A 16417-nucleotide genomic window follows, 5' to 3' on the forward strand; every position below is an offset into this window, starting at 1 on the left:
AACCTTGGCCTTTTGTTCCCGAGCCTGGTCTCACCGCACATTGAAACCAGAATTCCACTCTGGCGTGACAGTATACTTTGGGTGTTCCTCGTAGGCTGAGCACTGTTTCCATGCCAGGTATCTTTGCCAAGGATCTTTTCAAGGATGTTACTACATCATTTCTAGAATCAATTTTCTGCATTTGGGAATAATTTTAGCAAATTGAGATGTCAGGGAAGGGAGGAGGCAACCGTGTAGACCACAAACTAACCTTTTTTTACTCCGTTATCACTCTTGAAGGTATGCCATACACATAGAACATTGCACTGTTTCCTACATGTACAACTTGATGGATTTTCCAGCACACGAGTGGCCCCCACCCCACGGTCTTCCCTTGTGGCCTCCGCTGCCTGCTGCGTGCTCGGATGGTGCCGCCACGCAGCGGTGGTCCTGTGTCGCTACTTCACTCAGCGCTGTGCCCGCTGCACCGGGCCCAGGCTCGTTCTTGCTGCAGACTCCAGAATCTGCTGCTCCTCAGCCAGTGGGCATCCAGGGCCTCCAGCTTGCTGCCCTCGTGGTTAGAGGTGGCCAGTGCCAGGCCAGGCAAAGGGAAACCAGTGACACTGATCCTGTCTGGATTTGAAATACTGATATTTTGTCCATTGTGGATTTTTGCATTTTCTTCCTTTTTTTTTTTTTTTTTTTTTTTTTTTTGCGGGTCTAGGGATGGAACCCAGGGGCATTCAGCCTCCAAACTATACCCCCTGCCCTATTTTTTATTCTTTATTTTGAAACTGGGTCTCACTGAGTTGCAGAGGGCCTCACTAAATAGCCGAGACTATCTGTGAACCACGATCCTCCAGTTTTAGCCTTCCAAATGCTGGGATTACAAGCGTGTGCTACCACACCCAGCTCGAGTTTTGCATTTTCTGCATTAATTTTTATCTCTATAAATATGTGTTAAGATAGCGTTTATTTCTGAGTTTTTTCAACACTCTCTATCCCTCCCTACCCCTGCCGCCAAATTCTGTGCTGGATGCAGTGCCATGCTGCCATGACCAGAGTCTTTACATGCAGCTCTCTGGAAGTGGGCGCACGCCTGTGCTGGGGCGCACTGCGCAGGCACACATCGCCTATACCTGCCCATGTCTGCTCCAGGATCACCTGGCAAGCAGCTGGAGGATACTGTGCCATGCTCCCCTGCCGACACGGGCACACACCTCTAACGGGTTGCCACCAGCTCCCCAAGGGAGAGAAAGTAGAGTAAAGAGAGGACTGTGGGGAGCAAGACCCTGATTTTGTCTTTTTAATGCAGTAGTGGGGCTGGAAGCCAGGGGTGCTGTACCAGTGAGCTGTATTTATTCCCAGCTCTTTGAATTTTTCATTTGGAGACAGGGTTTAAGTTTTTCAAGCTGGCCTCAAACCTGTGACCTCATGTTTCAACCTTCCAAGTAGCTGGGATTGCATGCAGCGTGGGCCACGCTGTCCTGCTGGCCGCCTCTCTCACCCATATCCGGGCTGCTCACAAATCCTGCAGCTGTCTTTGCCGTGGAGCCAGGGCGTATGTGACCAGCACTTTATCCTGCCTGGCCCTGCAGGCAGGATCGATCCTTATCGTAGCCCCGTCAGGATCAGGGAGGCCGTGGCCGAGTAAAGAAAATGGCCCTAACTCGTGGCTCGGCTCTCTCACAGCACAGCCCGTTCTTCGCTGAGCAGCTGACGGCCTTCCAGGTGTGGCTCACCATGGGCGTGGAGAACAGGAGCCCCCCGGAGCAGCTGCCCATCGTCCTGCAGGTGAGTCATCTCAGCCCAGGCCTGGCTGGCTGCGGCACCCGTCCCATGGCAACCAAGCAGGAACCGGGGTGTCCGGGGTGCTAGCCCACCTGAGGGCTCGCCTGTGTCCCCGGTCTATGAAACGCCAGCCCCTCCTCGACGGTGGCAGTGCTCTGGGCCAGATGGCAAATAAATCACACAAATCCAATCAGAAGCCAGGAGAGCGGATTGCATATTTATTCCTATCGGGCTTTCCTGGCAAAGGCATTGAGTTCCCTGCCCCCACCCCAATTAAATACAAATTTGAGACAGAGTCGCTGCCCCCCCACCTCTCCCGCTTATGCGTTAGGAATTGATGGAATGCTGCTGCCAGCCAGCTTCAGTGCGGCACGGCCTCGGCATCGTCACCTCCTTCTTTTTGGAAGGACACGAGATATAAATTAGTCCTGTGAGAAAAGAAACAGGCACACCAGGCAATTACCAGTGGGCCAGAGGGGCTCCCCAACCCCGCAGCGTGGGCCTGCTGTTAGCGCTGCAGGCCCGGGCCTGGGAGCCATCGGGCTTCCTTTACTTGGCAGGAGTGTCACTGTTGCTGTAGGAAACACTTTCTGGGTTGCCATTCAGAGTTGTTGCTTGAGTGGTCTGTCGTGCTTTGAGCAAATTATGGCACAGTCCTGGGTGGGGAGATCAGATTAGGTTGCTTGCTTGCTAGTTTTTCCAAGCCAGGCCAGGTATTGCACACTTGTAATCCCAGTACTTGGGAGGCTGAAATCTGAGGATCACAGGTTCAAAGCCAGCCTCAGCAACTTAGCAAGGCCCTCAGCAACTTAGCAAGACTCTATTTCAGAATTAAAGTTAAAAAATAAATCGGGCCGGGCGTGGTGGCGCACGCTTGTAATCCCCGCACTTGGGAGGCAGAGACAGGAGGATCGCGCAGGTTCGAAGCTAGCCGCGCGCGCTGGCTTAGGAGACCCTGTTTCCAAATAAAAAATGTAAAAATAGGTCTGGGAGTGTAGCCCGGAGATAGAAGGGCTTCCAGGAACCCCAGTACCACCAAAAAAAAACAAAACAAAAAAAACAAACAAAAAAAAATAAATCGGGCTGGCTGGGCGTGGTGATGCATGCTTGTAATCCCCATGCTTGGGAGGCAAAGACAGGAGGATCATGCAGTTTTGAAGCCAGCTGCACTGGCTTAAGAGACCCTGTTTCCAAATAAAAATATAAAATATAAAATACTGGGAGTGTAGCCCGGAGGTAGAAGGGTTCCATCCCCAGTACCACCAAAAAATAAAAATAAAAATAAATCGGGCTGATTGATGGTATAGCTCTGAGGTAGAATGCCTCTGGGTTCAATTACTAGTACTACCAAAACAAAACAAAAATTTTTTTTCCAGTACTAGGGACTGAGCCCAAAGGTATCCTACCACTGCACCACATCCCGTCTTCTCTTTTGAGGCAGGGCTGGCCTCGACCTTGCGCCCCTCCTGCCTCATCCCCTCTGAGTTGCTGGGGTTATAGGCAGTACCACCTCGGCCAGCTGAGAGATGGGTATTCTCTGGCCCCGCAGCTGCTGCTGGGGTGGGCGAGGAGCACTAGCGCTCACCACAGGTGTCAGAGTAGAAGGATGTTGCCGGGCTCTGGTTTCCGTGCGTTCTGTTTGCTGGGGAGCTGTGGGTCATGAAGCAAAACTGCTCTACTCTGGCACATTGAACAGCTTTAAAACCACTGATTAGTGAGACACCAAGGGCTAGTAACTCACTTTAGAAGCTGAAAAATAGTTCTTGAAATCAGGGTGGGGCCGGTGAACTTGATCCTGGGGTGCCGTGCCAACACAGGAGGGTGGATCCAGGCCCGCCCAGGGTGGCACCAAGTGCCAGTTGGCAATGGGCTCATCACACCCCAAAGGCTGATCAGATTACTTCCCCTCTGCAAAACAGGGACGTTGAGTGTGTTTGTTCACCTGTGTGAGAACATTGGCCTCGCCTCCTTCCAAGAAGGGCTGCACTTGATTATTAAGGCCCGTAACTGCGTTGTGACGGACGGGCCATCAATCTGCTTGGGACCGAATGTTCCGAGTGCCTCCCACTTGGAGAGCTCATTTGAAAACCAGAAGCTTTATCTCTGTCAAGCAGTGGAGCCGGCTCTGCCGCTTCCTGCCAGCGTGTGGGCTCAGGTGATCATCCGTTCACCTGGCATAGAGCTGAGGTCCCCGGCCAGCACAAGAGGACAGGAGGGAGAGTCACACATAAATGTTGTAGCCGTAGCCCATTTCCAACAGCATTCCTAACCAGGGGCCAACAAACAATGACTCATTGCCATATTTCACTGTGGATATTTTTGGTGCTTTTTGTATATTATCTCTACTTCTTTTCTGACATTATAAAAAGAATGCACAATGTTTCTGTTCTTCTGGTTTGCTTCTAGATCCCTTTCAGGCCAGCCTGGGGTTTCAGGTGAACTATAAACCAATAAGCAAATGAATTTTCACAACAAGCCTGGCGTAGTGGCCCAGACTTGTAATCCTAGTACTCGGGAGGCTGAGAGAGGAGGATCACAGGTTTGCGCCCAGCCTCAGCTTCTTAGTAGGCTCTTAGCAAATTAGACCCTGTTTCAACATAAAGAATAAAAAATAGGGCTGGGGGTGTAGCTCTCAAGTAGAATGCCCCTGGGTTCCATCCCAGTACTACCAAAAAAATATTTTCTAAACAGACAAAAATGCAATAATTGCAACAAAATAAAGAAAGCTGGACATTTGGGGGCGGCTGCATGGGCTTCAGATGAGTACAGGAAGTGGCAAATGGCCCACGTTGCTGGGTCGTGCTGCTCAGCTCCTCCCGGGTCACCTGCATCGTCTGAGTGGCTGTCCGAGAGTTTGGCTCTCCTCTTGCCCTTCCTGGCATTGCCCCGGCGTGGGGGTGAAGGCGGCCTCCCCAAGCAGGGGCACCATGCCAAGCACGTTAAATCCAGCTCTTGGGTCTGGCAAGCAGTCTGTCTGTAAATGGCCTGCTATTGACTGCTTTTTAATGTTCCATTTGCAATCATGCTTCCTTGGGGAAGAAGACCCGGAGCGCCAACTCTCTGATGCCAAATAAGGGGAAATAACTAGGAAAAGAACATGACGTGTTTTCGTGTGAATGCTCAGGCAGACGTGAGCAGCAGGTTCTTCATCGCCGCAGAGGGCTCTGTCTCCCAGGCTGGGCCAGCCTGGACCGATGGGTAAACCTTAACTCACAAGGAAGGGAAGAAGACAGCACGCAGGCGCGCCAGCCTCATTCGGAGCAGCCCGCGGCCTGGCCTCGCTCACTCACTGACTCCCGAGCTTTGTCTTGAACCTGTATTAGTGGCAAAGCCTAGGATATGCCCCGTTGTCCATAAATTAGCCTCCAGTGCCGTGGCAAGTCGGGTAATGTTACTTAAGGGAAAGAGCATTTCAGTATAGACGTCATAGACTGTCCAGATCCCTGCTGCTTCTCCCATAAGCCACAGTGGATTGTTTCCACCCTTGAGCTCCGGGCACTAGATGATGGTCATCTCAGGTCCAGTGAGAGGATTCCACAGGCCCAGCAGGGTCGCGGCACCAGCATGGAAATAGGCCCCTTCCAAACCGCCTCTGCTTCACATTTTGCCTTTTAAAACCCCATAGAAGGAAAAGAAAGGAAGAGAAAATTATTTTTTATTTTATTTTATTTTTTTTTTTTTTTTTGGTGGTACTGGGGATGGAACCCTTCTACCTCTGGGCTACACTCCCAGACCTATTTTATATTTTTATTAAGGGTCTCTTAAACCAACGAGGCTGGCTTCGAACCTGTGCGATCCTCCTGTCTCCACCTCCCAAGCACAGGGATTACAAGCATGCACCACCACGCCCGGCTAAATTTCTATTTTCCCTCAATTCATGTTGCCTATTTCTGCTGGGCACAGTCGCCTCATGCGGGGCTACGTCTCATAGCCTTACAGCACGTGGTGTGCATGCGCACACGGCCATCCAGGCCTGTGTGGCCCTGCCTGGGCTGCCATGCTGACCGCCGTCCACTCGGGCAGCAGGGGACAGGAAAGGAAGGGAAGAATTTTGCAGAGTGAAATGTCAGTATTTTCACATGGATCTTGCAAGTCTGCCAGGAGCACTGCATTAAGAGAACCCTGTTCTCAATGCACCACTTGATTTCCAAGTAAGTTTCGGATCTAAAAGTACGGGGTTATCAGGTGTCGGCAGAATAGTGGCCTGGGGTGTTGTCATTAAACACATGGCGTAAATGTATGTACACATGTGTGCGCATGAGCCCTGTTCGTTCCTGGGCACCTGGGCCTGCACACCGCCTGTGGCTGGTTGCCACATGTCTTAGCCAAGGGCCTGAGCACTGCCTTTGTAGGCAAATAGACCTGGACTGCCTGGGCAAGCTGCGCCTGCCTGGACTCACACCACCACACTTGGTCTTTAATTTGGCTTGCCGCCGACGAAAAGAACCCCAACAACTGGTTCCATTCACTGTTGTTTATTTTTGTAGTTTCTATACAAACTAGGGTGGTCTGGAAAAGGAGTTTGGGGTGTTGTTGTTGCTGTTGTTGTTGTTGAATTTTTTCTTTAAGCACAAGTCTAAGCCATACCCCCAACCCTAACACTTAGTTTTAAAGCAGTGTAAATGTATGTTAAAAATATGAACCTGAAGCAGGGCGTGTTAACTGTGTAACGAAGGAGTCGTGTTCTTAACTTCTGTAAGAGCAGGAAGAGTGTGGCCAGCAGCCCAACTATGGGCAAAGGAAGGAGGGAACCAGGGACAGCTGGAAATGGCCTGGCCAGACCAGCAGCTCAGGGGCAAGCACTCCCACAAAGTTGAGGGTCGGCCTAGGGCGGCTGAGATGCGGAGGGCCGGTGGTCGGCCAGGCCCCGTGACACAGAGGGCCGGTGGTCCGCCAGGCCGGCTCTGATGTAGTTTTGTCTTCTCTTTCAGGTTCTCCTGAGCCAAGTGCACCGGCTGCGAGCCTTGGACTTGCTGGGAAGGTTTTTGGACCTGGGTCCCTGGGCAGTGAGCCTGGTAAGTGCCTCTGCCTTGCCTCAGGGGTCCAGGGCAGGAGGGCAGAGGGCAGAGTCCACGGGGCGGTCCAGTCCCACAACAGCCAGGAGACGCCAGCCCCTCAGAGCCCAGGCTGTGTCCCTGGGCTGCTTCGCACCCTTCTGGAAGTCCTTGAGTGCTCTTCACTGCCATCCCTGTTTTTTTGGGTTTTTTGGGGGGGTTTTGTGTGTGTGTGTGTGTGTGTGTGTGTGTGTGTGTGTGGTACTGGGGTTCCTGGAAGCCCTTCTACCTCCGGGCTTACACTCCCAGACCTATTTTATTTTTGGACACAGGGTCTCTTAAGCCAGCGCGTGCGGCTGGCTTCGAACCTGCGATCCTCCTGTCTCCGCCTCCCGAGCACGGGGATGACAAGCGTGCCCACCGCGCCCGGCGCCCTGTTATTTTAAGCACTGCTCTGAAATGCTTTTCTGGTTACACTACTCTATAGAAAAGTAGAAAGGGCCATTTTAAATGGTTTTCTGTTTTAAACAGAAAAGATGAGGAGAAATAGAATCAAGAAGAGATCCGTTTCTTCCCACAAAGAAATCCCAGGGAAAATAAAAGGGAGGTTGAGGGGAAGCTTTAGATGAAAAGACATTCAGAGCCTTATCAGCCAAGTTCAATATGCATATTTGGTGCTGTTTTCAAATAAAAGTTTAAAAGTTTGACGAGTTAACATTGGAGATCAGAATATTAGATGGCCTGGGCCAGGAGTTGGGGCACGCGCTTGTAACCCCAGTACTTGGGAGGCTGAGGCAGGAGGACCACAGGTTTAAGGATAGCCTCAGCAAATTGTGAGACTCACCACCTAGGGGACCCTGTTTAAAAACAACAACAAAGGGCTTGGATTGCAGCTCGGGTAGAATGCCTTTGGGTTCAATCCCCAATGCTGCAGAAAAACCACACGACCTGGCCGCTGAGCGTCGTCAAGGAGGCGCTGGTCACCTTGGGGGCGCACGCCGCGGCTCACAGAGCGCTACGGCAGGTCTGCGGGCGAGCGCGGCGGGCCCCAGGGAGCCCAGGGCACGCGGGCACCGCAGACTCGCCTCTCTGCTGTCTGCGTCAGGGTGTTCATTAATGAGATCATGTCAACACCGAGTGTTCATTAATAGGCCAACACTGGAGGAGAGAAAAGCTAAAATTAGGAGGGATGAGTAACATTGAAGGTGGAGCGAGAGGAACCTAAAATGGGGAGGAATAACCCGCTCCTCCTTCCAGCATGTTCCCCCATGAACAGCTCTGCCACCAGCTGCCTTCTGGTCAAAGCTGGGGACACTGGCCACGTGCAGGGCACACAGGGACGAGCACACCTGCGGCCTGGGGAGCTTGCTCCCTGCCGGCGAGCCGGGGGCTAGGCTGGTGCGGCTGCGCTGAGACCCTCCTCCCCACAGGCCCTGTCGGTGGGTATCTTCCCGTACGTGCTGAAGCTGCTCCAGAGCTCCGCCCGGGAGCTGCGGCCACTCCTCGTCTTCATCTGGGCCAAGATCCTGGCTGTGGACAGCGTGAGTAACCTCTGGGCCTCTGGAGGGCCCGCAGCGTGCTCTGCGGGTCCAGCCCCAAAGCTCAGTGGCCGCTGAGCGCGGTCTGGGTCAACTCCTGCTCCGCCTCCGCCCCACCCCGCCTGCCTGGCCTCACATCTGCCAGTGTTCTTGCCGGTACCCGGTGAACACTCTCTCCCCGACGGCCACCTCGGATGGCCGGCCCCGCCTGGCCGCGGGTCCCGTCTTGCTGTCCCCGGGCTTTGGCTACTTCCTGTGCCTGTGGCCCTGCCCCCAGCTGCCCTCAAGGCCAGTCTCTGCCTCGTACCATGGCAGTAAGTGCCCCGCTCTCAGCACAGGCTGCCTCACTGGCCTTACAGCAGCCACCACGCTGAGCATGGACCCCAGGCCCTGGCACTGACGGCCACTTCCTTAGGTGTTCCAGCCCCCCGCTCTCACCACACCGTCTAGCTCTTCATGCCTTCCCCCGCCCCGCCACCCATCTTCTCCCCACAGAGCTCTGGGCAGGGCGATGGGTGTAGGTGACCAGAACTCGGCACCCCTGCCCCGGTTAAGCCCAGTGGGCCAGAGTCACAGGCAACCGCCCCTCACTGTAGGGCCAGTGTCGACTCACGGGAGGCTCCAGGAGGAGCCTGAGCGGCCCTGTGAGTGACCCAAACCAAAACACAGGAAGGTCTCTGGGCCTGGAGAAGAGGCTTGTCCAAGGGATCAGGGTTCGGGGCCATGTCCACCTAGTGCTGCAGCCCCTGAGGGGAATGTGAAATGGGACCTCAGACCCCGCTCTTGGGGAGCTGAGAAGGAGGCCGCAGGAGTGCGTGCAGACCCAGAGAAGGTACCAGAGCCAAGGGCATGTGTTGGCAACGGGTGGGATGCCAGGGTAGCCCCGGCGCTGCGGTGACGTCCTGAGCAATGCCCGAGCCCACTCGAGAGGGGACACTGAGGAAGAGAAGGATCCCCGCATGGCGTGAGAGGTGTCATGGGTGAGGAGGAGGCTACGAAGGGGCAGTGCCGGCAGAGGGCTGGCTGGCCCTGCTTGTTTCTTAGTTCGAAGCAAAGCGTCGTCCAAATCACTGTCTAGTGGGGAGAAGCAGGTCCGTGTTTCCGCCTGGGCTTCGGCTGATCTCGGCACACGGGCACACGCCATGAGCAGGAGAGCGCAATGTGCGCACGCAAGGGTGACGCCGCGCGGCGCTCTCAGGAGGGCTGGGACCGCTTGCTTTCCTGAGTCAAGGCCCTCACCAGGGCTCTAGTCCTGCTGGATGGCTGCGGGGCTGGGCCTTCCTGGCCAGGTCCTGACTCCATGGGCTGCTTTTGTGGGAGCGGCCCTCTGCCTCCGCCCTGAGCCCCGCTGCCCCTGCTGTGCACCGGCTCTGACCAGCCACCGCTTCTGTTGCTTTCTGCTCTGCAGTGACCTAGAGCATGATATAATAAATAGAGCTGCAAATACTTCAACAAAATGCTTGCCTTCCTATCTCTTATAAGCTCTAATAAGCCGTGCATGGTGGCGCACCCTGTGATGCCAGCCGGAGCAAATTACTCAGGTTTTCAGCATGGTCTTGCTAAGAGGTAGAATGCCCGAGTTCAATCCCAGTACCACAAACCTAAACAAATAAAACTAACCTGGTGAACAAGGCCTGTGTCAAAGATTAGTTGTAAGCTGGGCGTGGTGGCGCACGCTTGTAATCCCAGCATTTGGGAGGCTGAAACTGGAGGATTGCGGTTTGCGGACAGCCTCAGCTACGTAGTGAGGCCCTCTGCAACTTAGTGAGACCCTGTTTCAAAATACAGAATAAAAAAATAGGGCAGGGTGTATAGCTCAGAGGTAGAATGCCCCTGGGTTCCATCCCCAGACCCGCCAAAAAAAAAAAAAAAAAAAGATTAGCTGTAGCCCCGGCTCTGGAGTCCTTCAGCTGAATCAGAGCCCAGCACCCCTTGCCTCCTGGGCCCTCCTCACTCCCTAGCCATCGCTGGCCTTGGCAGCAACACTTGGGTCATCCCTCAGCAGCAGAGTTGCAGACATTAGAACCGCAACACTATTTTTTTTGGGGGGGGGCACTGGGGTTCCTGGAAGCCCTTCTACCTCCGGGCTACACTCCCAGACCTATTTTTACATTTTTATTTGGAAACAGGGTCTCCTAAGCCAGCGCGCGCGGCTGGCTTCGAACCTGCGCGATCCTCCTGTCTCTGCCTCCCAAGCGCGGGGATGACAAGCGTGCCCACCACGCCCGGCTACCGCGACACTCTTTTTGGGGAGCTGTTTTTGACCCGTACCGTACGCGTCTCTCATGGATTACATAAGATCTCATCCTGCTTGTCTCCAGCGTGTTAAAACTAGTTCTTGCCTAACTGGGCTTGGTTTTGTGGCTCAGGGAGCTATGCTTTGTGGTCGTTTCTGTTTCGCTCTCTTGGGATTCATGAAGAGCAGGTATCGTGAGCAGGAATCAGTCTGGAGGGCTCTCCTCTCCCCCGTCATCGCGGCAAGGCCGCAGGCCGAGGTGCAAGCAGTCTCAGGTGTGGCTGTATCTGAAAGTGTGTGGCATGGTGTCTTCTCTCTGAATTCACAGCAGGAGATGGTGCATCCCTTGGCCCGCTGTGGCAGAGCCAAGCCGTGAGCGTGCCCGCCACAGTGCCCCGAGCGTCGCCCTACTGGGGGGAGCGGACTCACGCTGGGGTGTGCCCGACGCAGAGGTGGCCCGCGTGCCGCGCTATGTGCGGAGTGCTCCACGGCCCTTTGATGCCCTTGCTGCAGGGTTCTGTGCATGCCTGCGGGCGCCAGAGCCATCTTGAGAATTAATTTCTTAACGACTTTGCCACACCTGTTTATTTACAGCAGTTGTCCCACTTAGGGACACTGAAAGGTTTCTGGTTGGAACTGAGCCTGCCCTGCCCTCATCCTTCCCCTTCACAATTGCCCTAGCCATAATTCCCAGACTCCGAGTTCCCTGTGGCTCTCAATTGCTCCGCCCCTCTCAGCTGGCACAGCTGGCAGCGCCATAGGCTGGCCTGCCTGGAGCTCAGTCCTGCAGTGACTCCAGTGTGCCCTCTTGTGAGGGCGAGCTTCACAGTGGGCTGCTCATGCGAGGACCACGAGGTGGCCAGGCCCCAGCCCTCAGCACCCTGGCACGCTGTGTGTCTGCAGTGGCGGTCCTTTCTGAAAGCCCAGCTGAAGGGCACTTTGGGATTCGTCTTCTCTCCCGTGTGTCTGTTAGCACTGCTGAGTACCATCCATCGCAAGGCTCCTGGAGGACCCGGGCAGCAGGCAGGAGTCACCTGGGCCCTCAACAGGCAGGCTTGAAGCCGGGCATGGTGGCACACACCTGTAATCCCAGCACTGGGGAGGCTAGACAGAGGAGCACAGATTGGAAGCCAGCCTCGGCAACTCGGTGAGACCATGTTTCCAAATAATAAAATAAAAACGACTGGGTGTGGAGGGGGTAGCTGGAAGGAAGAATGCCCCTGTGTTCAATCCCTACCATCACACACAAACACACACAGTCTCAAAGAAAGAGAGGAGCTAGGTGTGGTGGTGCACGCTTGTAATCAATCCCAGCATTCACGAGGCTGAGAAAGGAGGATCACAGTTCACAGGCAACCTCAGCTACTTAGTGAGGCCCTCTGCAACTCAGTGAGACCCTGTTTCACAATAAAGAATAAAAAATAGGCCGGGCATGGTGGCGCACGCTTGTAATCCCCGCGCTTGGGAGGCAGAGACAGGAGGATCGCGCAGGTTCGAAGCCAGCCACGCACGCTGGCTTAGGAGACCCTGTTTCCAAATAAAAATGTAAAAGTAGGTCTGGGAGTGTAGCCCGGAGGTAGAAGGGCTTCCAGGAACCCCAGTACCACCAAAAAAATAAAAAATAAAAAATAGGGCTGGGGATGTAGCTCAGAGGCAGAATGTCCCTGGGTTCTATCCCCAGCACCGCAAGAAGGTGGGGGGGGGGGTGAGAGTCAGGGAAAGAACAGTTGAGAAGAACCATGTGCCCTTTGACCAGGGCCGTCATCTGCTGGGAGGACACTGACCCGATACACAGTGCCATTTCTGCCAAAAAGATCCCTGATGTCCACGAAATCCAGGTCCCAGCGCGTCCTTTGCAGCGGCAGTGCCTGCACCACTTCACTTGCCTACACCACCATCAGACCACCACACTGAGAAGAAAACCGGTCTGTCAGTGCCGTCCCACGCTGCCGCAGGTGCTAGAAAAGGCAGACAGGGACATTCAAGCCGTTGTTGGAGCCCTGTGTGGTGGTGCACGCTTGTAATCTCAGTACTTGGGAGGCTGAGACCGGAGAGTCGCAGCTACTTAGTGAGGCCCTTTGCAATTTAGTGAGACTCTGTTTCAAAATAAAGAATGAAAAATAGGGCTGGGGATGTAGCTCAGAGATAGAATGCCCTGGGTTCCATCCCCAGTACCACAAAAAAAGAAAGGAAGGAAGGCAGGAAGGTCGGTCTTGCAAAGATGGTGGTGAGACAAGACTTGTAAAGACGCGCATTCGCTGATCGGGTCACTCCAGCAGACCTCCCCCTGCAGGAAGCCTGGAGACTCCCTGAGGCCGGGCAGGGGTATGGGGAGAAGCAAGGGCCGCAAAAGGAAGCAGCGCGGGAGGGGCGCTCTGAGCATACATGCGTGATTTCCCCTTGCTATTTAAATCTCTTTAAAAGATAATCCAAGCCGGATGTGGCATGTGATCCAGTACTTGGGGGACTGGGACAGAAGGAACTCAGGTTCAAGGACAGCCTCAGCAAAGTAGCAAGACTCAGCAATGAGACTGGTTTCAAAATAAATTAGGGCTGCCGGGCGTGGGGGGCACGCTTGTGATCCCCGCGCTTGGGAGGCAGAGACAGGGGGATCGCGCAGGTTCGAAGCCAGCCGCTGGCTTAAGAGACCCTGTTTCCAAATAAAATATAAAATAGGTCTGGGAGAGTAGCCCAGAGGTAGAAGGGTTCCATCCCCAGTACCGCCAAAATAAATAAATAAATAAATACATAAATTAGGGCTGGGGTTTCAGCTCAAAAAGGTAAAATGCCCCTGGGTTCCATCCCCAGCACCACACGCGCACACACGCACACACACACACGCAGTTCAAGAGCATTAAGAGAACGTGCAAGCTGCAGAAGCAAAAGCACACACAGAGCATGATCCCGTATGTACAGAATGCTGGAGACGTCTGGAAGGGCTTTGTTCTTAAGAATCCTCATTCCAGCGTTAACAGTGACCTTCTGTAAACTGGTCTATATGAAGGATAAAGGCATAAATTTATTTATTTGTTTATTTATTTGGTGGTACTGGGGTTCCTGGAAACCCTTCTACCGCCAGGCTACACCCCCAGACCTATTTTATATTTTTTATTTGGAAACAGGATCTCTTAAGCCAGCGCGGTTGGCTTCAAACCTGCGCAATCCTCCTGTCTCCGCCTCCCAAGCGCGGGGATTACAAGCGTGCCCACCACGCCCGGCTTATTCTTTATTTTGAAGCAGGGTCTCACCAAGTTGCAGAGGGCCTCACTACGTAGCTGAGGCTGTCCACAAACCGCGAACCTCCTGTCTTGACTGCCGAGCACTGAGATCATACGTGCGCACCACCACGCCCAACTATAAATTTTATTTTGTTTAGAAGACAGTTGTTTGAAGCACAATGTTAGCCATGTACACTGGGGTTTATAACTGGCGGCAGAACACATGGCGGTGGCAGCCAGTAGGTCGGGAGGAGAGGGGTGAAGGGATCCCGTGTTTAGGTTTTTGTCGTTTGTTTGAAGTGGCTGCTATCACTGGAGGGAAGCTGCAGAGGCAGAGGCCCAGTTTGGGCCAGGGTGGAACTCTGGTACAGCACCTGCCTGGCATGCACCAAGCTCTGCATTCCATCCCCAGGACCATAGGAAAAAGAAAAGAGAAAAAGACGTAGTGTGGACCTCTTCAGCTCTACCACCACTGAACAAGAATTAGCGCTAGTCAGCAGAGGAGATAACGTGAAATGTGTACAGCAAATACGAAAGGAGAGAGGACCAGGGAAAAAGTTAACAAGGACCAGACACAAGAACTGGGATAAAAGACGGGGGGATGCTGCGAGTGAACTTAGCCGCGTCCAGAGTCGCCTGCAAATAGTCTAAATACCACATTTGAAAGGAGAGGCTTTCCGATGGGATTAACAGCAAGGAAAAACTATAAGTTACCTGAAGTGCACTCAGTACATTTGACACAGTGGGTCAAAAGTAAGGGCTGGAAGGAGAAATGCCACAGTACCCAGGTTCGGAGGGCAGCAGGCTCGCGGGACGGCTGCGGGGGTCCTCCACATGCCAAAAGGGTCCCCCAAAGAGCATAGTGCTTATTCGCCCGGTGCAGAGGTCCATAGCAGTAAAGCAGAACCTAGTAAAACTCCAGGGTAAAATCGGATCACCTGCAATTACAGTTAGAGGCTTCAGTAACCCAATCTCAGGAACGGACAGAAGTGGAGGAACCTTAAATTACTAAAATATGTGAATTTGTGATTTTTATTTATTTATTTATTTTTGGTACTGGGGATTGAATCTAGGGGCATCACTCTACATTCAAGCTACACCCCTCGCCCAGTTTTATTTCTTCATTTGGAAACAAGGTCACATCAGGTTTCTGAGAGCCTCCCGACATTGCCAAGGCTGGCTTGATCCTGTGATCCTCCTGTCTCAGCCTCCCCAGAACTGGGATTACAAGTATGCGCCATCATGCCTGGCTGTAAATTTATAACATTAATTTAGAAATATAACTACGTATTAACTCATTTTTAACACCTTGCATTTATATAGTAGGTAACAATATATATACAGCGGTAAATGTCTAGACACATCGTGTGTACCTTCTTGTTAAGATCTAGCAGTCTTAATGGAAGTAACACTTTTCATGGGATAAAAGTATAGCTGGATGTGGCGCGGTCTGGGCACAGCGGAGGGAGTGCGGGGCGCACGGGTTGGAGAGTGAGAGCCCACTCGCGGTCTCAGCTCCCACCGTGGACAGTAGCTGAGAGCAGCGGAGCCCACCCAAAGCAACAGGAGAGAGGAAACCACAGAGACCACTGTGGAGATCAGTGTGGACGGAGCAGGAAACGGTATAGAAGATCAATTCAACAAGTCGGTTGTTTAAACAGATCAATACTATCAATACGCCACTGTCCAGACTGATAGGGAAACACAGAAGGCGGACGCACTCCGGCCTCTGGAACCCACGTGTCTGGAGCATACGTAAGGGTGGAAGCAGACCTGGGGGGCAGCTCCGCTGAGAGCTTGCCATCATAGCTGTGACAGTCTAGTCACCTGAGCAGGGACAGAGCCTGTACTGTGAGCCTGTAATACCAGTGCTTGGGAGGCCGACACAGGAAGATCACAGGCTCCAGGCCAGCCTCAGCAACTTAGCAAGGCCCTGTTTCAAAATAAAATATAAAAGAGGGCTGGGGGTAGCTCAGAGGTAGAACACCCTTGGGTTCAATCTCCAGCACCACTGCCACAAAAAAAAAGTTTAGTAAACTATACCCAAGATCTATATGCTAAAACCCACAAGCCATTGTTAAGAGGAACAAGGAAGACCTCCATAAATGAAGACCTAAGTAAATGATTCCCTTAACACAAGCCCTGATTCAAAAATCCATATGCAAATACCAAGGACCCAGAATGGCCAAACCAACTCTGAGAAAGAAGAGAATTGGAGGATTAAAGTGTCTGCTTTTATGACATAGGATAAGCTCCCGTACTCAAGGCCTGAAATTGCATCAAAATAGACAGATAATAGGACCAAAGAAAGTCAGCAGATGGGCTCAGTGCACGGAGCCACATGCCGCTCGTCCCAGCTGCTCGGGACGCTGCGTGGAGGCCTGCCTGAGCCCGGGAGCCACGCAAGACCAGCCTTCGCCACACAGTGACACCTGTCTCAAATAAAGTTTCATACACCACCCACGGACGGCTGGGTTTTCAACCAAGGTTCAAAGAAGAGTCGATTGAGTGGAGAAGCGATAGTCTTTTCAACCTGTGGTTCTGGGACATCCATATGCAAAATACAGTCCATACCTTGAACCTTATAAAAACATCAGCTCAGACTCAACCAAAGACTAAATGTAAAAGTTAAAACTAGAAAACCTCTAGAATCCAGGCATA

The 16417-nt window shown here is 53.0% G+C and overlaps 1 protein-coding gene across 2 annotated transcripts in view; it reads left to right on the forward strand.

Annotated features, from left to right (window-relative positions):
* Positions 1-16417, forward strand: part of RPTOR (regulatory associated protein of MTOR complex 1) — a gene marked incomplete at both ends in the record, with an annotated part of 318581 nt that overhangs the window by 224204 nt on the left and 77960 nt on the right. For both annotated transcript variants that reach the window (XM_080714263.1, XM_080714264.1), the window contains 3 exons: positions 1672-1773; positions 6702-6785; positions 8195-8305. In XM_080714263.1, coding sequence (XP_080570389.1) covers positions 1672-1773; positions 6702-6785; positions 8195-8305 — 297 coding nt within the window. The remainder of the gene's footprint in view (positions 1-1671; positions 1774-6701; positions 6786-8194; positions 8306-16417) is intronic.

Source organism: Muscardinus avellanarius, assembly GCF_963383645.1.
Source record: "Muscardinus avellanarius genome assembly, chromosome: 16".
NCBI classification, from domain to species: Eukaryota; Metazoa; Chordata; class Mammalia; order Rodentia; family Gliridae; genus Muscardinus; species Muscardinus avellanarius.